The sequence below is a fragment of the Corythoichthys intestinalis genome, chromosome 13 (genome assembly GCF_030265065.1).
Source record: "Corythoichthys intestinalis isolate RoL2023-P3 chromosome 13, ASM3026506v1, whole genome shotgun sequence".
Lineage (NCBI taxonomy): Eukaryota > Metazoa > Chordata > Actinopteri > Syngnathiformes > Syngnathidae > Corythoichthys > Corythoichthys intestinalis.
In genome coordinates, this window is record NC_080407.1 from 12,750,732 (window position 1) to 12,766,967 (window position 16,236).

The 16,236-nt window shown below is 43.9% G+C and overlaps 1 protein-coding gene across 2 annotated transcripts in view; it reads right to left on the minus strand.

The window, feature by feature from the left end:
• plxna4 (plexin A4) overlaps positions 1-16,236 on the minus strand; it is a 339,249-nt gene that overhangs the window by 29,936 nt on the left and 293,077 nt on the right. For both annotated transcript variants that reach the window (XM_057855551.1, XM_057855552.1), the window contains 10 exons: positions 12,176-12,327; positions 11,978-12,101; positions 11,692-11,828; positions 10,924-11,091; positions 10,722-10,815; positions 8,104-8,343; positions 7,889-8,035; positions 5,636-5,870; positions 5,411-5,553; positions 4,256-4,524 (listed from right to left, as the gene is read on the minus strand). In XM_057855551.1, the coding sequence (XP_057711534.1) occupies positions 4,256-4,524; positions 5,411-5,553; positions 5,636-5,870; positions 7,889-8,035; positions 8,104-8,343; positions 10,722-10,815; positions 10,924-11,091; positions 11,692-11,828; positions 11,978-12,101; positions 12,176-12,327 (1,709 nt within the window). The remainder of the gene's footprint in view (positions 1-4,255; positions 4,525-5,410; positions 5,554-5,635; positions 5,871-7,888; positions 8,036-8,103; positions 8,344-10,721; positions 10,816-10,923; positions 11,092-11,691; positions 11,829-11,977; positions 12,102-12,175; positions 12,328-16,236) is intronic.

A 16,236-nucleotide genomic window follows, 5' to 3' on the forward strand; every position in this document is an offset into this window, starting at 1 on the left:
GCCTCATTATCAAGCCCTTTTTTCCTCAATGGACTGACACTCTATCCGTGCACAATAGCAAGCTAGTGAATACGTGTCTCCTTCAGCGCCTGGCATCCGTGCTTCGACAGTGTGTGACTGATCCTGAGTGAATGAATGATTGATGCGTGTATAAAAACATCAGTGGCGCTGGCGAGGGCACAGGCGAGGATCGGATATCCTTTTTTTTCTGTGGCCGTCAACAGGGGGCTGCGCATACACATTCGAAGGCATCAATATTTTAGGATTAGTATACATTGTGTGGCGCTATTGTCGGGGAGTCGGTCGGCCACCTGCGGCCCGAACGCCCCATCGACGCCCAGATAGCCACTTAAAGGGACTTCACACCGAGTAGGGAGGGAGTCCGTCATGCCAGTGGGCCGGCCTGGCACAACACCTGGGGGGGATTAGCCCTCCCGCACTCCACTCTCATCCAGCGACAAGGTCACCGGGGTCACGTTTGATCTTTTCTTTCATGCGTCCTTGCGGTCTGTAATCACACACGGCTTCAAATCCTCTCCATTTCCTCACATCGCCAGTCTGTCAAAGGACTGAAAGAAGCGTGGCGAAAGGAGTGGGGGACGTACGCAAGAAAAATAATTTCTTTTTCTGGAGGTATTCCTTTTTTGAGAGTGCTTTATGGATGGCGTCTGTGTGTGTGTTTGTCACACAGCAGCTTGACTGATGCACATTCGCGGGATTGTCCACAAGATACAAACTGCTGCAAGGCCTCCACTGCTTCCACATAACACAACATAATCATGTTTCAATGCCATTGACAGGCATAGACGTCCAATCCATTTTGACTCAGAAGTGCTGGCAGCGATCATTTGATTGCCAGTGGCAGCCAATGAACATGAAAAGACTTTAAAGCACTTACAACCATAGGATTGTTCTTGGTCTATTTCCTAAGTTTCAGTGTTGTATTTGTTCATATGCCAAAGTGACTGTTGGGTAAAAATAACAACAGTTCTTCTATGGAGGTAGATTTGTGTCTTTATTATTCAATCCAAAAAAAAAAAAAAAAGTCACTTCAATCAAAAAAAAAAAAAAAGTGTTTGAATGCAAAAATACATTTAAACTTTAAAAAAATGTATTTGAAAACTATTTTTCTTTGATTGAAAAAGTTTTTTTTTTTTTTCTTATTTAAGTCAAGTTTTTTTTTTTTTAATTGAAACAACTTTTTTGATTGAAGTCATGTAATTGTGCGTTTTGACCACATTTTGGCTAGGACATTTGTGTCTTTATTATTCAATCAAAAAATATGTTGCTTCAAACATAAAAATATATTTTCAAAAGAAAAATCACTTCAATCAAAAATTTTAAAAAATCCAATCGTAGTAAAAAAGGTTTGAAAGTGAAAAAATATTTTAGACTCAGAAATTCACATTTGAACACTTCATTTTTCATTGAAACTGTTTTCTTTGATCAAAACAATCCTTTTTGTGTTTGAGTCATATTATGGAAAGGACATTTGTGTCTAAATCATTCAATCCCAATAAAAGTTGCTTCAATCAAAAACACTTTTTAATCAAAGAAAAAAACCTTTTGCAAAAAAATTTTAAAAACATTTTTTTTTTTGTTTTTTTTTAAATATATATATTTTTATTGACGTGTCACTTTTACTTTTTTTTGAAAAGCAAAAAGTTTGGGTGGCAGGTGACTACGCCAATGGAATAAAAGCATGAAGCAAGAATAATGGCCACCAGGGCTCCATCCAGCCATCGGACTCTGCTAGAGTCCAAGCCGAAAATAGGGCACCGGTACAAGGGTGTGACATCGGCATCTCACCGGAGTGCCCGCGACGGTACGGTGCCCTGTCACGGCACACTGGTGGACCCCAATATCACCCCCCAGGCGCGGAGGCCGGCTGTCAAGTGGACGGCCCGCGAGTGACACGACACTCATTCAAAGCTGAAGCGACGGGGCTCCCGACGGGGCTCCCGACGGGGCTCCCGACGGGGCTCCCGGCGCGGGAGTGTCGTTTTTATTATACTTGTATAAAAAAAAAAAATCATTGGGATTTTATTCGAGAGCGGCTTTGAATTTTTTGATGTCGCTGCTCACGGAGACTTATACAGTGGGGCAAATACGTATTTAGTCAACCACTAATTGTGCAAGTCCTCCCTCTTGAAAATATTGGAGAGGCCTGATTGTCAACATGGGTAAACCTCAACCATGAGAGACAGAATGTGGAAAAAAAACCCAGAAAACCACATGGTTTGATTTTTAAATAATTTGTTTATTAAATCATGGTGGAAAATAAGTATTTGGTCAATACCAAAAGTTCATCTCAATACTTTGTTATGTACCCTTTGTTGGCAATAACGGAGGCCAAACATTTTCTGTAACTCTTCACAAGCTTTTCACAAACTGTTGCTGGTATTTTGGCCCATTCCTCCATGCAGATCTCCTCTGGAGCAGTGATATATTGGGGATGTCGTTGGGCAACACGGACTTTCAACTTCCTCCGCAGATTTTCTATGGGGTTGAGACCTGGAGACTGACTAGGCCACTCCAGGACCTTGAAATGCTTCTTACGAAGCCACTCCTTTGTTACCCTGGCTGTGTGTTTGGGATCATTGTCATGCTGAAAGACCCAGCCACGTCTCATCTTCAAGGGCCTTGCTGATGGAAGGAGATTTTCACTCAAAATCTCATTCTTTCCTTTGCACAGATCAGTCAACCTGGTCCCTTCGCAGAAAAACAGCCCCAAAAGCATGCCCCAAAGCATGATGACCCTAACCCTAACCCTATAGTGCAATTCAGTATTCTTTTTCCTCCAAACAAGAGAACCTAACCCTATGGTGCAATTCAGTATTCTTTTTCCTCCAAACAAGAGAACCTGTGTTTCTACCAAAAAGTTCTATTTTGGTTTCAACTGACCATAACACATTCTCCCAGTCCTCTTCTGGATCATCTAAATGCTCTCTAGCGAACCGCAGACGAGCCTGGACGCGTACTTTCTTCAGCAGGGGGACACGTTTGGCAGTGCAGGATTTGAGTCCCTGGCGGTGCATTGTGTTACTGATAGTCACCTTTGTTACTGTGGTCCCAGCTCTCAGTAGGTCATTCACTAGGTACCCCGTATAGTTATCATTTTGACGCCACGAGGTGAGGAGGGAGTTGAAAGTCCGTCCTGCCCAACGACAGCCTCAAAACATCACTGCCCTAGAGGAGATCTGCATGGAGGAATGGGCCAAAATACCAGCAACAGTGTGTGAAAAGTTTGTGAAGAGTTACAGAAAACATTTGGCCTCAGTTATTGCCAACAAAGGGTACAGAACAAAGTACTGAGATGAACTTTTGGTATAGACCAAATACTTATTTTCCACCATGATTTGCAAAAAAAAAATCTTTAAAAATCAAACAATGTGATTTTCTGTTTTTTTTTCCCACCTTCTGTCTCTCGTGGTTGAGGTTGTTGACAATTACATGCTTCTCTAATATTTTCAAGTGGGAGAACTTGTACAATTAGTGGTCGACTAAATACTTTTTTGCCCCATTGTATATGCCTAAGGGAGGTGCCTGTTTTGGTTTTAGGTCGCTAGCGGCTTTGTTTTTGAAAATAGGCCCCCTACGGATTGGTCCCGAGCCCCGTCAACTGATAGTGAAGTGTATGCATCTCTTCTGTTTCCTATTCCAAACATATCCTGCAAATTTGATCATAATCCCTTTACCATGAGTTATCTTGAAGCTAAACATACAAACAGCCACAACCGAATACATAATCTCCGCCTTCTGTAGGTTTCGCCTAATAGCGGCGGTAATAATAGTCCAAACTAAACGGAGTCGTGTATTTGTGTACATGCAGCGTGCCCGCATGGCGGGATGAAGGGTAGGGGATTGTAGATTGCGGCAAAGACTGCGACAGATGGTTGTGGAAGGCTCTCGTTAGTTAGCTTGCCTGGTGCTCGTACTTCAGCACAGGTTGAGATGGGACAGATGGAATGATGTGTGTGTGTATGTGGTCCTCAGGCACACATGCACACACTTCTTGGCCAAGGAATCAGTGGGTAGCCGTGCTCAGATGCTGTGCCAGAGATACGCTGTTCGCACACTTTAAGCATTGATTTAGCAATCAAGTGAGCAGGGAGAGGAGGGTGGCAGAAATAAAGATGGTGACAGAAGTGGCACAAGGCAGTCACAGTGATGGAAAAATTCACATAAGAAGAAGAGATGGTTAGGGAGATTTCAGCACTAAGAGTTGAAGGAAGAATGAAAGGTGTCCTTCTACCTTCGGAGCAGGAGCTTGGGGTGGTTCTTGCTCTCCAGGTTGCGGTCGATGAGGTCGGACAGAAGGTGCTTGAGCACGTCGGTAGCGTACTCCAGCTTGCTCTGCAGCACCGTCATGATGAGCGAGGCCACGTTGCCACGGTCGCGCATGGAGAAGCCACGTTGAGCCTCCAGAGTGCGGATGAAGCACAGAAGGTAGACTTTGTTGTTGATCAGTTGGCCGAATAGCTTCAGGCCCTTTTCCACTTGCTCCTGTCGGTAACCTGGCACCTGTATTAGAGGAAAAAATACACCGGATCGGATAAAACATCAGAATATGAAAACTAACTGTCAGTGCAGCATAATGGGCCGCTTCTCCTGCGAGACTCCAAGATTTGTCGCGTCTCTTCAACCTAACAAAAGCGGCGTGCCTCTCCGGAGCTCGATTAGATGCTTTGATGCCACGCGTCGCCATCGCCGTTTCAAAGCCGAGCCCGCCGCGTCCCCCGCGCCGTTTATGCCAGCCGCCGCGCTTGCCGCATCTGCTTCCGACCTCCATGTTTTCTTCCCTAACGAGCACCTACGGAGTTTGGGCTTTCAACGTCTGCCTCGTGGTGACGCGTCGCCTATTTGCAGCATGTGCGGCAGTCAAGTTGTAGATGACAAGTTTTGCTTCGTGTTTTCATCAGCACACATACTCACTTCATACAAGACTTCCACAGGCAAGCACTAGTGTGACTGCATCTTTTCCATCACATGGGCTATTTCTGTCACCTCTACCGACACATCAATAACAATTAGGTGTGTGCCAAACACCTAAAAGCAGCCTTCTGCTTCCTTCATTAGGCTGCCGCGGCACATTGCCTCTCCGAGCGGTTTGACATTTATACCAATTAAAGCCTAATTAATATTGCGTATTACTGGCAAATTCTCATCAAGGGACAGAGTGGCCAACCTTGAGGGCAGTGGAATAGGGGTCAATCATCGCCTTAATGGAACAAGACGACTCGTTCAATTACGGCTGTCAATCAACGTCACCGCCGGGGATAAATTACGAGATATTTTCCTTTTACCTGAGCGATTGACATAATTAGAATCTTTAAAAAGCCGTCCGATACTGCTAGAACTTCCTGGCGAGAAGATCGGGCGCAACTGACCATGAACGGATGAAGCGTACCTCAAGGTCTCTGAGTACGGGATGTTCTTCGATTCCCGGGAACAGAACCCTCATGGTGTACGTCCTGTAGTCCAAGAAAGGGATCCCTGCGCCGTCCAAGTCACTTGTCAACTCGTGGATGTCTGTCTGTAGCTCTGCAAAAGCTAACAGGATATAAAAGTCTTACGATACAATACCCTCGGTTGGTACGATGAAGAAAGAGACACTAGTGTGTGAGTTTCGCACCCTCCTTGCACTCCAGCGCCACCCGCGACTCCAGGTTGTCCATCTGCATCTGCAGCCGCTTGAGCGTCAGGTCGCTCTCTCTAGACTTGCGCTTATAGGCGATGAGCACCATGACAATGGCGAGGAGCAGAAGGGCACCGGCAGCCGCGATGCCGATGATGGCCGTGCTGCTGAGCGGGCTGTCCGACGTGATGTGAACCACGCCGGGTGAAAATTCGATACCCCCCACGCGAGCCTGAGGATGGAAAAAATCATGGTTTTTGACAGAACTTTTTTATGTACTTTCAGGTCACAACAATTTGAATGTCTGCTTGTTTTATTACCAATTCTTCTGGATAATAAAAGCTACAGTGGGGCAAATAAGTATTCAGTCAACCACTAATTGGGCAAGTTCTCCCACTTGAAAATATTAGAGAGGCCTGTAATTGTCAACATGGGTAAACCCCAACCATGAGAGACAGAATGTAAGAAAACCTCCAGAAAATTACATTGTTTGATTTTTAAAGAATTTATTTGCAAATCATGGTGGAAAATAAATATTTGGTCAATACCTCAAGTTCATCTCAATACTTTGTTATGTACCCTTTGATGGCAATAACGGAGGCCAAACGTTTTCTGTAATTCTTCACTTCAATTTTCTTCAATTTTCTGTAACTCTTTACAAGCTTTTCACACACTGTTGCTGGTATTTTGGCCCATTCTTCCATGCAGACCTCCTCTAGAGCAGTGATGTTTTGGGGTTGTCGTTGGGCAACACGGACTTTCAACTCCCTCCACAGATTTTCTAGATCTAGGCCACTCTCGGACCCTGAAATGCTTCTTACGAAGCCATTCCTTTGCTGCCCTGGCTGTGTGTTTGGGATGATTGTCATGCTGAAAGACCCAGCCACGTCTCATCTTCAACGCCCTTGCTGATGGAAGGAGATTTTCACTCAAAATCTCTCGATACATGGCCCCATTCATTCGTTCCTTTACACAAATCAGTTGTCCTGGTCCCTTTGCAGAAAAACAGCCCCAATGATGTTTTCACCCCCATGCTCCACAGTGGGTATGGTGTTCTTCGGATGCAATTCAGTATTCTTTCTCCTCCAAACACGACAACCTGTGTTTCTACCAAAAAGTTCTATTTTGGTTTCATCTGACCATAACACATTCTCCCAGTCCTCTTCTGGATCATCCAAATGCTCTCTAGCGAACCGGAGACGGGCCTGGACGTGTACTTTCTTCAGCAGGGGGACACGTCTGGCAGTGCAGGATTTGAGTCCCTGGCGGTGCATTGTGTTACTGATAGTAGCCTTTGTTACTGTGGTCCCAGCTCTCTATAGGTCATTCACTAGGTCCCCCCGTGTGGTTCTGGGATTTTTATAACTGTTCTTTTTATCATTTTGATGCCACAGGGTGAGATCTTGCATGGAGCCCCAGATCGAGGGAGATTATCAGTGGGCTTGTATGTCTTCCATTTTCTAATAATTGCTCCCACAGTTGATTTCTTTGCACCAAGCGTTTTACCTAATGCAGATTCAGTCTCTGGTGTCCTTCAAGACAAGGCAAGGCAAATTCGACAGCTTTTTGGTCTTGGCCATAGTGGAGTTTGGAGTGTGACTGACTGAGGTTGTGGACAGGTGTTTATTATAACGATAATGAGTTAAAACAGGTGCCATTAATACAGGTAACGAGTGGAGCCTCGTTAGACCTCGTCTTTGACAGCCAAAAATCTTGCTTGTTTGTGACCAAATACTTATTTTCCACTCTAATTTGGAAATAAGTTCTTTAAAAAATCAAACAATGTGATTTTCTGTTTTATTTTTCACATTCTGTCTCTCATGGTTGAGGTTGAAACACCCATGTTGACAATTATAGGCCTCTCTAATCTTTTCAAGTAGAAGAACTTGCACAATTGGTGGTTGACTAAATACTTATTTGCCCCACTGTATATCTCAAACTCCTATTAGTTTTAATGTGGCTGAAGTTCAAACAGACAGTAAGACAGACATATTGATCTAAAAAGTGCTAACTTCTGCTTCTGTTATTTCATATTACAGCCGTCTTGCCCAATTGGAAACAGCAGGAAGTGTTTGGAGCAAAGTGGCCGTGAACGGTCCTTATTGGGCTTCCCGCAGTCGGTTCATGTGTTTGTCTTGTGGGCGGCATTGACAAAAACACAGATGATCGGTCTGTCTGGGAGTGCTCATGCTGATAAAACAAAGGCAACATTTGTCCGTCCCTGCATTGATTTGCATCCATGCCACTCACCAGAACCTTGTGGCGACCAGTCAGGTTGGGTGACTCGCAGAGCAGTTGGCTGTCAGACACAGTCAACATGCAGGGCTTCTCTCCGATGAGTACGGTGTAGTTCATCTTTCCGTTTCCGGTGCTGGTGGGTGGGAGGAAGTTCCGCCCCTGAGGGAAGGAAACTCAACTCAATCCCTGTAGAGAAGTGCGTGATAACATCCTGAGAGTGAACGTACCTTCAGTATGATGGGCGATCCGGGTTTAAGCTCCAGAACGCCGGATGGACTGAGAGGCTCGAACTCGGGATTGGGGTAGTAGATAAAATTGGTGTTGTTGAGCACCATGACTGCTTGCACGTCGTCCAGCCTAAATCCGAACTCGTCAGGTCTCTCCGGCGCCTCCTGCTGATGCGCAAGGCTGATAGAAAGCTCCGGGGCCTGGCATTCCATGGATGTCCGGCTCAGGACTTGGCACAACTGGGGGCGACAAGATGGTAAGGACTTGGCATGTTTTCCCTTTCAGGCTTTCTTGACTCTCTTCTTTCCTTTCAGCTATTTACAAACTTGTTTTCAAAACAAGACAGCTTTGTCTGACATGTCTGTAGGAAATTGTCAGCGTCATGACAACAGGCAGAAAAGGTTTCGCGCAAACATTGACGAGACGCCAACAATAACCTTCAGCGTGAAGCCGCCGCGACTGGCGTCTGTCGCTTTAATTGGGTCCTTGAACGTCACGCTGGACACATCTGGAAAAGGTCTGCCAGACGTCCCTGTCGTGCGTCCTTGCTCAAAGTTGACTTGAATATTTCCGCGTGTGTTGGGAGACTGACTCCACAAAGACCCGATTGTGTGAGTTTTGCATACAAGAACTATGAAATGCACCCTTGAAAAATCCACAAGGCCAAAGACATACTGTATATCAGTTACTATCATCCTCTTGTTCTGTCAAATTCAAAGCGAAGGGGTGAATAAAGGCTACAAAGATTCTGATAAGGGACAATCTCTGCGGCTATCGTTGCATATGCGTGGAGATAAATTTCATCACCCTCTATTAATTTCAATCTGCAAACCGTGCCCTACTTTTGACCCGTTTACATCACCAAGGCAGCACGAGATGAGCACAGACCAATTCGCGATTCGGAATTTGTGGTTTCAGTTATTCGCAGATTTTGGGGGTACTGTATAAGGCTCCCCTGACACCTGTGCATTGTGTCATGTTTATCATATATGCATTTCCACTCATAGAGACATAATCTGGCGGCTGCTAGCTCCATTTACTAACAGAATAGCATTGTATTTCGACATATTTACATTAAATAAATGCTAACTGCACGTTTTGTTTGTTTTTAACCAAGAGCCGTGACTGTTTTGCGTCCATATCTATAAATAATTTAGGGATTTAAGCATTTATTCACAAGAATTTTCACCGGAAAAGCTCTGTTTACAAAAGGCGGCCGCTAGCTACATTCACCAACAGGCTAGCATTGTACTTCGACATAGTTACATAAAATAAATGCTAACTGCACGTTTTATTTGCTTTTAACCAAGAATCGAGACTGTTTTACGTCCATATCTATAAAGGATTCGGGGATTTAAGCATTTCTTCACAAGAATTCTCACCGGAAAAGCTCTGTAAGGCGGCCGCTAGCTCTATTTATTCACAGAATAGCATTGTACTTCGACATATTTACGTTAAATAAATGCTAACTGTACGGTTTTTTTTGTATTGTTTGTTTTTAACAAAGAATCGTGGCTGTTTTACGTCCATATCTATAAATAATTTAGGGATTTAAGCATTTATTCACAAGAATTTTCACCGGAAAAGCTCTGTTTACATAGGGCGGCTGCTAGCTACATTCACCAACAGGCTAGCACTATACTTCGACATATTTGCGTTAAATAAATGCTAACTGCACGTTTTTTTTGGTGTTTGTTTTAAACCAAGAATCGTGACTGTTTTACGTCCATATCTATAAATAATTTAGGGATTTAAGCATTTATTCACATGAATTTTCACGGGAAACCTCTTTTTACATAAGGTGGCCACTAGCTACATTCACCAAAAGGCTTGCATTGTACTTCGACATATTTACGTAAAATAAATGCTAAATGCATGTTTTTTTTTTGCTTTTAACCAAGAATCAAGACTGTTTTACGTCCATATCTATGAAGAATTCAGGGATTTAAGCATTTATTCACAAGAATTCTCACCGGAAAAGCTCTGTTTCCATAAGGCGGCCGCTAGCTACCTTCACTAACAGAATAGCATTGTACTTCGACTTATTTACGTAAAATAAATGCCAACTGCACGTTTTTTTTTTTTTTTTTTTTTTTGCTTTCAACCAAGAATCGTGACTGTTTTATGTCCATATCTATAAAGAATTCGGGGATTTAAGCATTTATTCACAAGAATTTTAACCGGAAAAGCTCTGTTTACATTAGGCGGCCGTTAGCTACATTCACAAACAGAATAGCATTGTACTTCGACAAATTTAACTAAAATAAATGCCGACTACACTTTTTTTTTTTTTTTTTTTTTGCTTTCAACCAAAAATAGAGACTGTTTTACGTCAACATCTATGAATAATTCATGAATGTAAGCATTTATTCACAAGAATTTTCACCAGAAAAGCTGTCTACATAAGGCGGGCGCTAGCTACATTCACTAACAGAATAGCAATGTACTTTGACATATTGATGTAAAATAAATGCTAACTGCACGTTTTTTTGCTTTTAACCAAGAATCGAGACTGTTTTACGTCCATATCTATGAATAATTCAGGGATTTAAGCATTTATTCACATGAATTTTCACCGGAAAAGCTCTGTTTACATAACGCACGGTAGTTGACTTACATTGAGTGTCTCGTGATTGTTGTATTTGGCTCTGATTAGCGGCGTTTGGATGATGTCCAAGTTGGTTCCCGTCACGGTCACCGGAGTGTTTCCACTGTAAAGGACGGAAATGGAGGTTATAGCCAAAAGATTCTAATTTTTCAGTTGCGCTGTTACTATTGAAGAAGCACTGGCAAAAAAATTTGATTTCCTTGGTCCTGACCTGTAGATACTCCATTCGGGCTCTATCTTGGTGATGGTGGGGTCCTCCACGTACTCGAAGCGCAGGTCCCTCTGCAGCTGTGCCTTGTCGATACTCACCGACACCGACACGTTGCCGTAGCCGTGTAGTGATGCGTGTGTGCGGCACGTTAGCCACAAGCCGTCGCGCCTGTGGCAAAAGGACAACGGGTTAGAAAGCGTATAATAAGGTCGCATTTGAGAGTTGGGTCATGGTTGCTTGACTTATTGAACTGCTTTTGAATTGAGTGGATGCTTCATTGCAAAAAGACTCGGACATGGAGATGTTGGTTTAGTCATGGTCAAAATTTTTTGTCAGTTATTTTGAAAAATGTATTTAAATACACAGTCGGTGCATCCAATCTGAGTGTCAAGTGTTATTCTTTGTTGGCAGATTTTAGTGATTTTAAAGGCACACATTTTGGTGCTGTCAGTCATTGTGGGGACACGTCCTAAAGCACACCCGGCCGGCCTTATCAGCTAAATGAGAGCATAACTTACAGAAGGAGCTGGTGCTGTATTGAAGAAGACATGAAAGCGGTGATGGAGAACGGAAACTCATTAGGAGGATATTTATGGAGATCATAAATCCGGGGCGACTCATTTTGCCAATGACTTGAATATAATCTGATTTCTTGCGGCCCTGGAATGTCTGTGCAGCTCTTTTAAATGACGCAGTGTGTGCTTTTAATTGACTGCTTAAGTGCGGGGGTCAGGAAGGGGGCGCACGGCGCGTCGGTGGACGACTGACTTAAGAAAGGTGCACGGCTGGTCCTTAAACATGATGGACACGTTGCTGCCGGCGTCCAGGTGGCTCCCCATGATGCTGACCACAGTTCCCCCGGAGACGGGCCCTCTGCTCGGTTTGATGCTGTGGATTCTTGGAATCTAAAGAGAAAAATAAGAAGCGAGTGGTTAAGAATAACATCCACACTTGACACCTTTGTAATTTCACACAGCAAGAAAAAACGTGGCAGGACTGCAGCCAACAGGGACATTGAAAATGCTGACAAAAAGCCAAATATGAGTTGACCTACCACAAAGTAGTAGTATTTGGACGACTTGGCCGTGAATTCCGGCCGGCACGCGCCCATACCGACGCACACCTTGACGTTCCCTGTATACTGACTCTTTTCGGCGCGGCCCATCTCGCACACGATTCTGTGGATGCGACATTAGGAACTCCCATTTCAAATACACTTGAGGGTGTTGTGCACGTTAAGTCGCCCACTCACTGCTCTGCCGGGATGTAGCCCTCTCGGATGGGCGTGCACTCCACCTCCGCCACCCTCACGTTGCCCTGGATCTCACGAAACTCCAGGCCCAGGTTGTCTCCGCGGATGGTCACCAGGGTGCCACCTTCTCTGGGACCCCGTAGAGGAGTAATCTGAAAACATAAAAGTGAAACTGCCACGTAAGGTAGTGTTTCGTCATTTTCGAGATTCTAGTTGTTGCTCTTGATGCATTTTTCTGTTCTCATTTCATGCGAGTGAAGGAATCTGACCTTCTGGCCAGACCGCCAGAATCGCGCCAGCCGAACCGCCGGACCAGCGCTGGCGCAACTCCAACGGACAAACTCGCGCGTTCACCTTGGTCTTAACCAGTGTTGGGCACGTTACTTTAAAAAAGTAATTAGTTATAGTTACTCACTACTTCTTCCAAAAAGTAACTTGAGTTAATAACTGAATTACTCTATAGAAAAAGTAACTAGTTACCAGGGAAAGTAACTATTTCCGTTAGTTTAAAAAGAAGTTGTTGTATGTGAAAAAATTTGAAATTTTCTGAGCAGTATTCGAGTCAGTTGAATAGAGAAGAACAGACAGGTAGTTGTGTTATAGAACCTTGTAATATTTATTGCACCTCACCAGCAACAGATTTATCCTACACTTGAAGTGCAACAAAAATAAAAAGATTTGAATTGCTTACCACAGATGTTGACAAAAGTTTTGCCCTGGGACATAAATTACACTTTACATGCACGTTCTTTCCTTTAATTTTGACCAACTTGAAATAGTGTTTATATCTCCACTTTGTAAAGCAGGGGTCCCCAACCTTTTTTGCACCACGGACCGGTGTGATTTGGGTCTTTTTTTCACGGACCGGTGTCCTGTCAAATTTTGCACCCTTATAAAATTTTGCTCCCAAAGCTTTTGTGGCGGTGAAAAAAGTCTTTTTTTATATTCCGTTGGACTGTTAATGTTATCCAATGGTGCTAAAAAACTATTTACATCATAAACATACATGTGCAACATGGAAATGGTGTAAATTAATGCTTAACGACACGGCGAAGTCGTTAAGTGACAGGGCTACGTGCAGTTGTTGTGTGCACCTAACATGGCTAACGTAAGTTAATATTTCTTTCTTTAAAGAAAGTTTGTAGTGTGTACTTTGGAATCGCTGCATTTGCGGTCCTTTTTAACGTTCCGCGCATGGCAACTTTGTCAAAACACCGGCAATGTGCGGCAGAAAAATATGACAAATATAAAATAGCATTTGTTTTTAGCCCCATCGTGTTAAGTGCAGGGAAAAAATACAACTCACCCGCTGAATCAGTGGGAGGCCTGAGTTTGTTTCGTTGAGACGAGATGGTCCCGAGATGGGAGAGTGAGAGAAGCTAGCATCACAAATACACGATGTTGGAAATTGTAGCACAGTTTTCAGCGCGCTCCTAGCGATGTCAGGATATTCCGAAATGACTTTAATCCAGAACTTCGGTAGAGTTGTTGTCCCAAATGTACGTTTAAGGTCCCCGTGATTTGCGATCTCTACAAGCTGATATTCCTGTTGCACAGACATGCTCGAATCACTCGGTTTATTCACATACGGGTCACGAATTCACTCCTTCGCAGTTCGTGGGTCTTTAGTGATTGGGAAGTAGCATAAATTTTGTTTTCTTCGAGGTTGTAGGCACATCTTCTGGCTCGTCAGGTTCCCTTTTCCCCGTAAAAAGTCTGTCCAAAGACATCTGTTATTCAGTCATTCTAGTGTGTGGGCTAATTATTTCCGGGAAGAAATGTGATTGGCGACGACCTACGTCATACGTTATTATCGAGTCCAAGCGCGCATAGATATACAAAATGAGATTTAGTGCTAACAGCCCAATCAATGCATTTCTATGACGACCTCCTATCCTGTAGTTGTATGTCTAGAGTAGACAGGGATATTGGTGTGTGAAGCGGCACAGGCCAAAGTTAATTGGCCAGAATGCAGTCGTAAATAAATTATTTATTATTTCTGCGCGGCCCGGTACCAAATGCGCCACGGACTGGTACCGGTCTGCGGCCCGGTCATTGGGGACCCCTGTTGTAAAGGACAAATTTTCCTCTGAATGCTCTGCCATCATATCCCTCTGCATCTGTTTTGCGTGTGCGTTTGCCGCACACGCTGTTCCGGTTTGTGTGTGAAAACACCGGCTCTGAAGTACGTGCGCTATTAGGCTCGAGCGTTTACATCACAGAATGGGGGATCACGTGAGATTTGACAACAACGCAGACATATTGGAAGCAGGTCTGGCTCGCGGGACATTAAACTTTAACTTGCCAGTTCGATAAAGAGACAAACTCGTTACTAAGGCGAAGAACAGATATGTGATCAAACTTAAGGATGTGAACAATGTTGACCCTTACGAGCAAGCCGAAGACAAATGGAGTAAAGATGTCGACGGGCTTCCACAATTATGAGAAATGGACATTCTGCTGTATTTATTGCTTGGTGTATGTTACTAAACTCATCAGCGATTCCGAAATTACAAATCGCTACAAGGCTACGAACAGTTTTGCTGCAGATGGGTGCAGGACCTGCACATTATGACCGTATCAAACGGCAACTCCATCGTTCTTGCAGAGGTAGGCTATGTGTGTTTACTATTTTCATTGCCATGAACCTGAACGCACCCCAAGTCTTGGATGACAAATAAACAGAGCAGAGAAGACTCGCTACGGCTGGTAGTTTCTTCAATCTATTCAAAGTAACGCACCGCTTTTGACCGTCAGTAACGGTAACAGTGTTGTAACGGCGGAAAAAATAATTAGTTAGATTACCCCGTTACTGAAAAAAATAATGCCGTTATGTAACGGCGTCATTTATAAAGGTGTTATTCCCAACACTGGTCTTATCCCTTTGTACTGACTCCATTTTTAAATTATTCAGGTCGACAGCGATCAAAATGGCAAGGCAAAACAGAAACACTCAGGGTAGGAGGCAAACTCGTTCCAAGGTCACCATATCAGCAGTCAATAAAAAGTTCCCGAGAAAAATGACAAGTTAGTTAAACATTCAATTTTTTTTTATTGCTCTCGTAGGGTGGGTCGTGGGCAGGAAGAAGGGTGTGTTTGGGATTTTGTCTGTTCGTGGATTGGACAGGAGGATTCGGGAGTTACTGTTGTCTGGGCAACGAGGATTGTGAATTTTGCCACCTCAGCGTCAAAGCGGCTCTTGGATTCTTGTCACTCGTGTTATCAGCTGGATATCGGGAGTTGCTTTTCCTTGTGTCGGGACACGGCGTCCCTTCATTTGTTCTGGACTGTCCGGGAGAACTGATTGCAAGAGTAGGTGCATCCGCTGCATGACGCACGCACTAGGCTTCCGTGATAAGAAGGCGTTTTTTATCTCTTATATCATATATTCTACAGTACTTGTTTTCCTTAAACTATGGTATATGTGCCATTTATTTTATATTGGGTGTATTGTAGTAAAACAAACAGTCAAACAGTAAATACGAGAAATTATACTATTCCCTGATTGATTATATTAAGTGTGTTAGAGTATTGCAAACAATAAGACGGTGCCAAAACACAGGTGGGAACATAAAAAGATCCTTGACAGCTTTGGCTCTTCACAATATTCCATAGCATGAGAAACGGGTGCCATCGCTGCAGAAATTGTCATCTAATTTGATTGAACGTCTTTAGATCTGCACAGATGGACCTTGGCGACTTAGCTTGAAGCTCGGGGCTTGTGCAACTCCCACACATGCATCCTAATGAGTTTCAGCTACGCGGGAGAGAGATCGTCCTCGCCACATTCCACATCCCGGATTAACAAGACCCCCCGCTGATGTCTATCTTTGCGCCCGGCGGACCACAGATATTGGCAAACACAGAAAGAGGCGGCGCGAGAGAGGCGAAAAGGCGAGGCGAAGGGGCGTCGATTGACGTTGAGACGAGATCATTCGCAAGGCGAAACCTTATCATTATTGTTTTTTAAATTCCTCTTTGCCTTGCTTCTGTTTCCTTTCTGTCTTTTCAACTTGACTTTTGAACCGTCTCGTCCCGCCCACACTCTCATTCCGTCAACA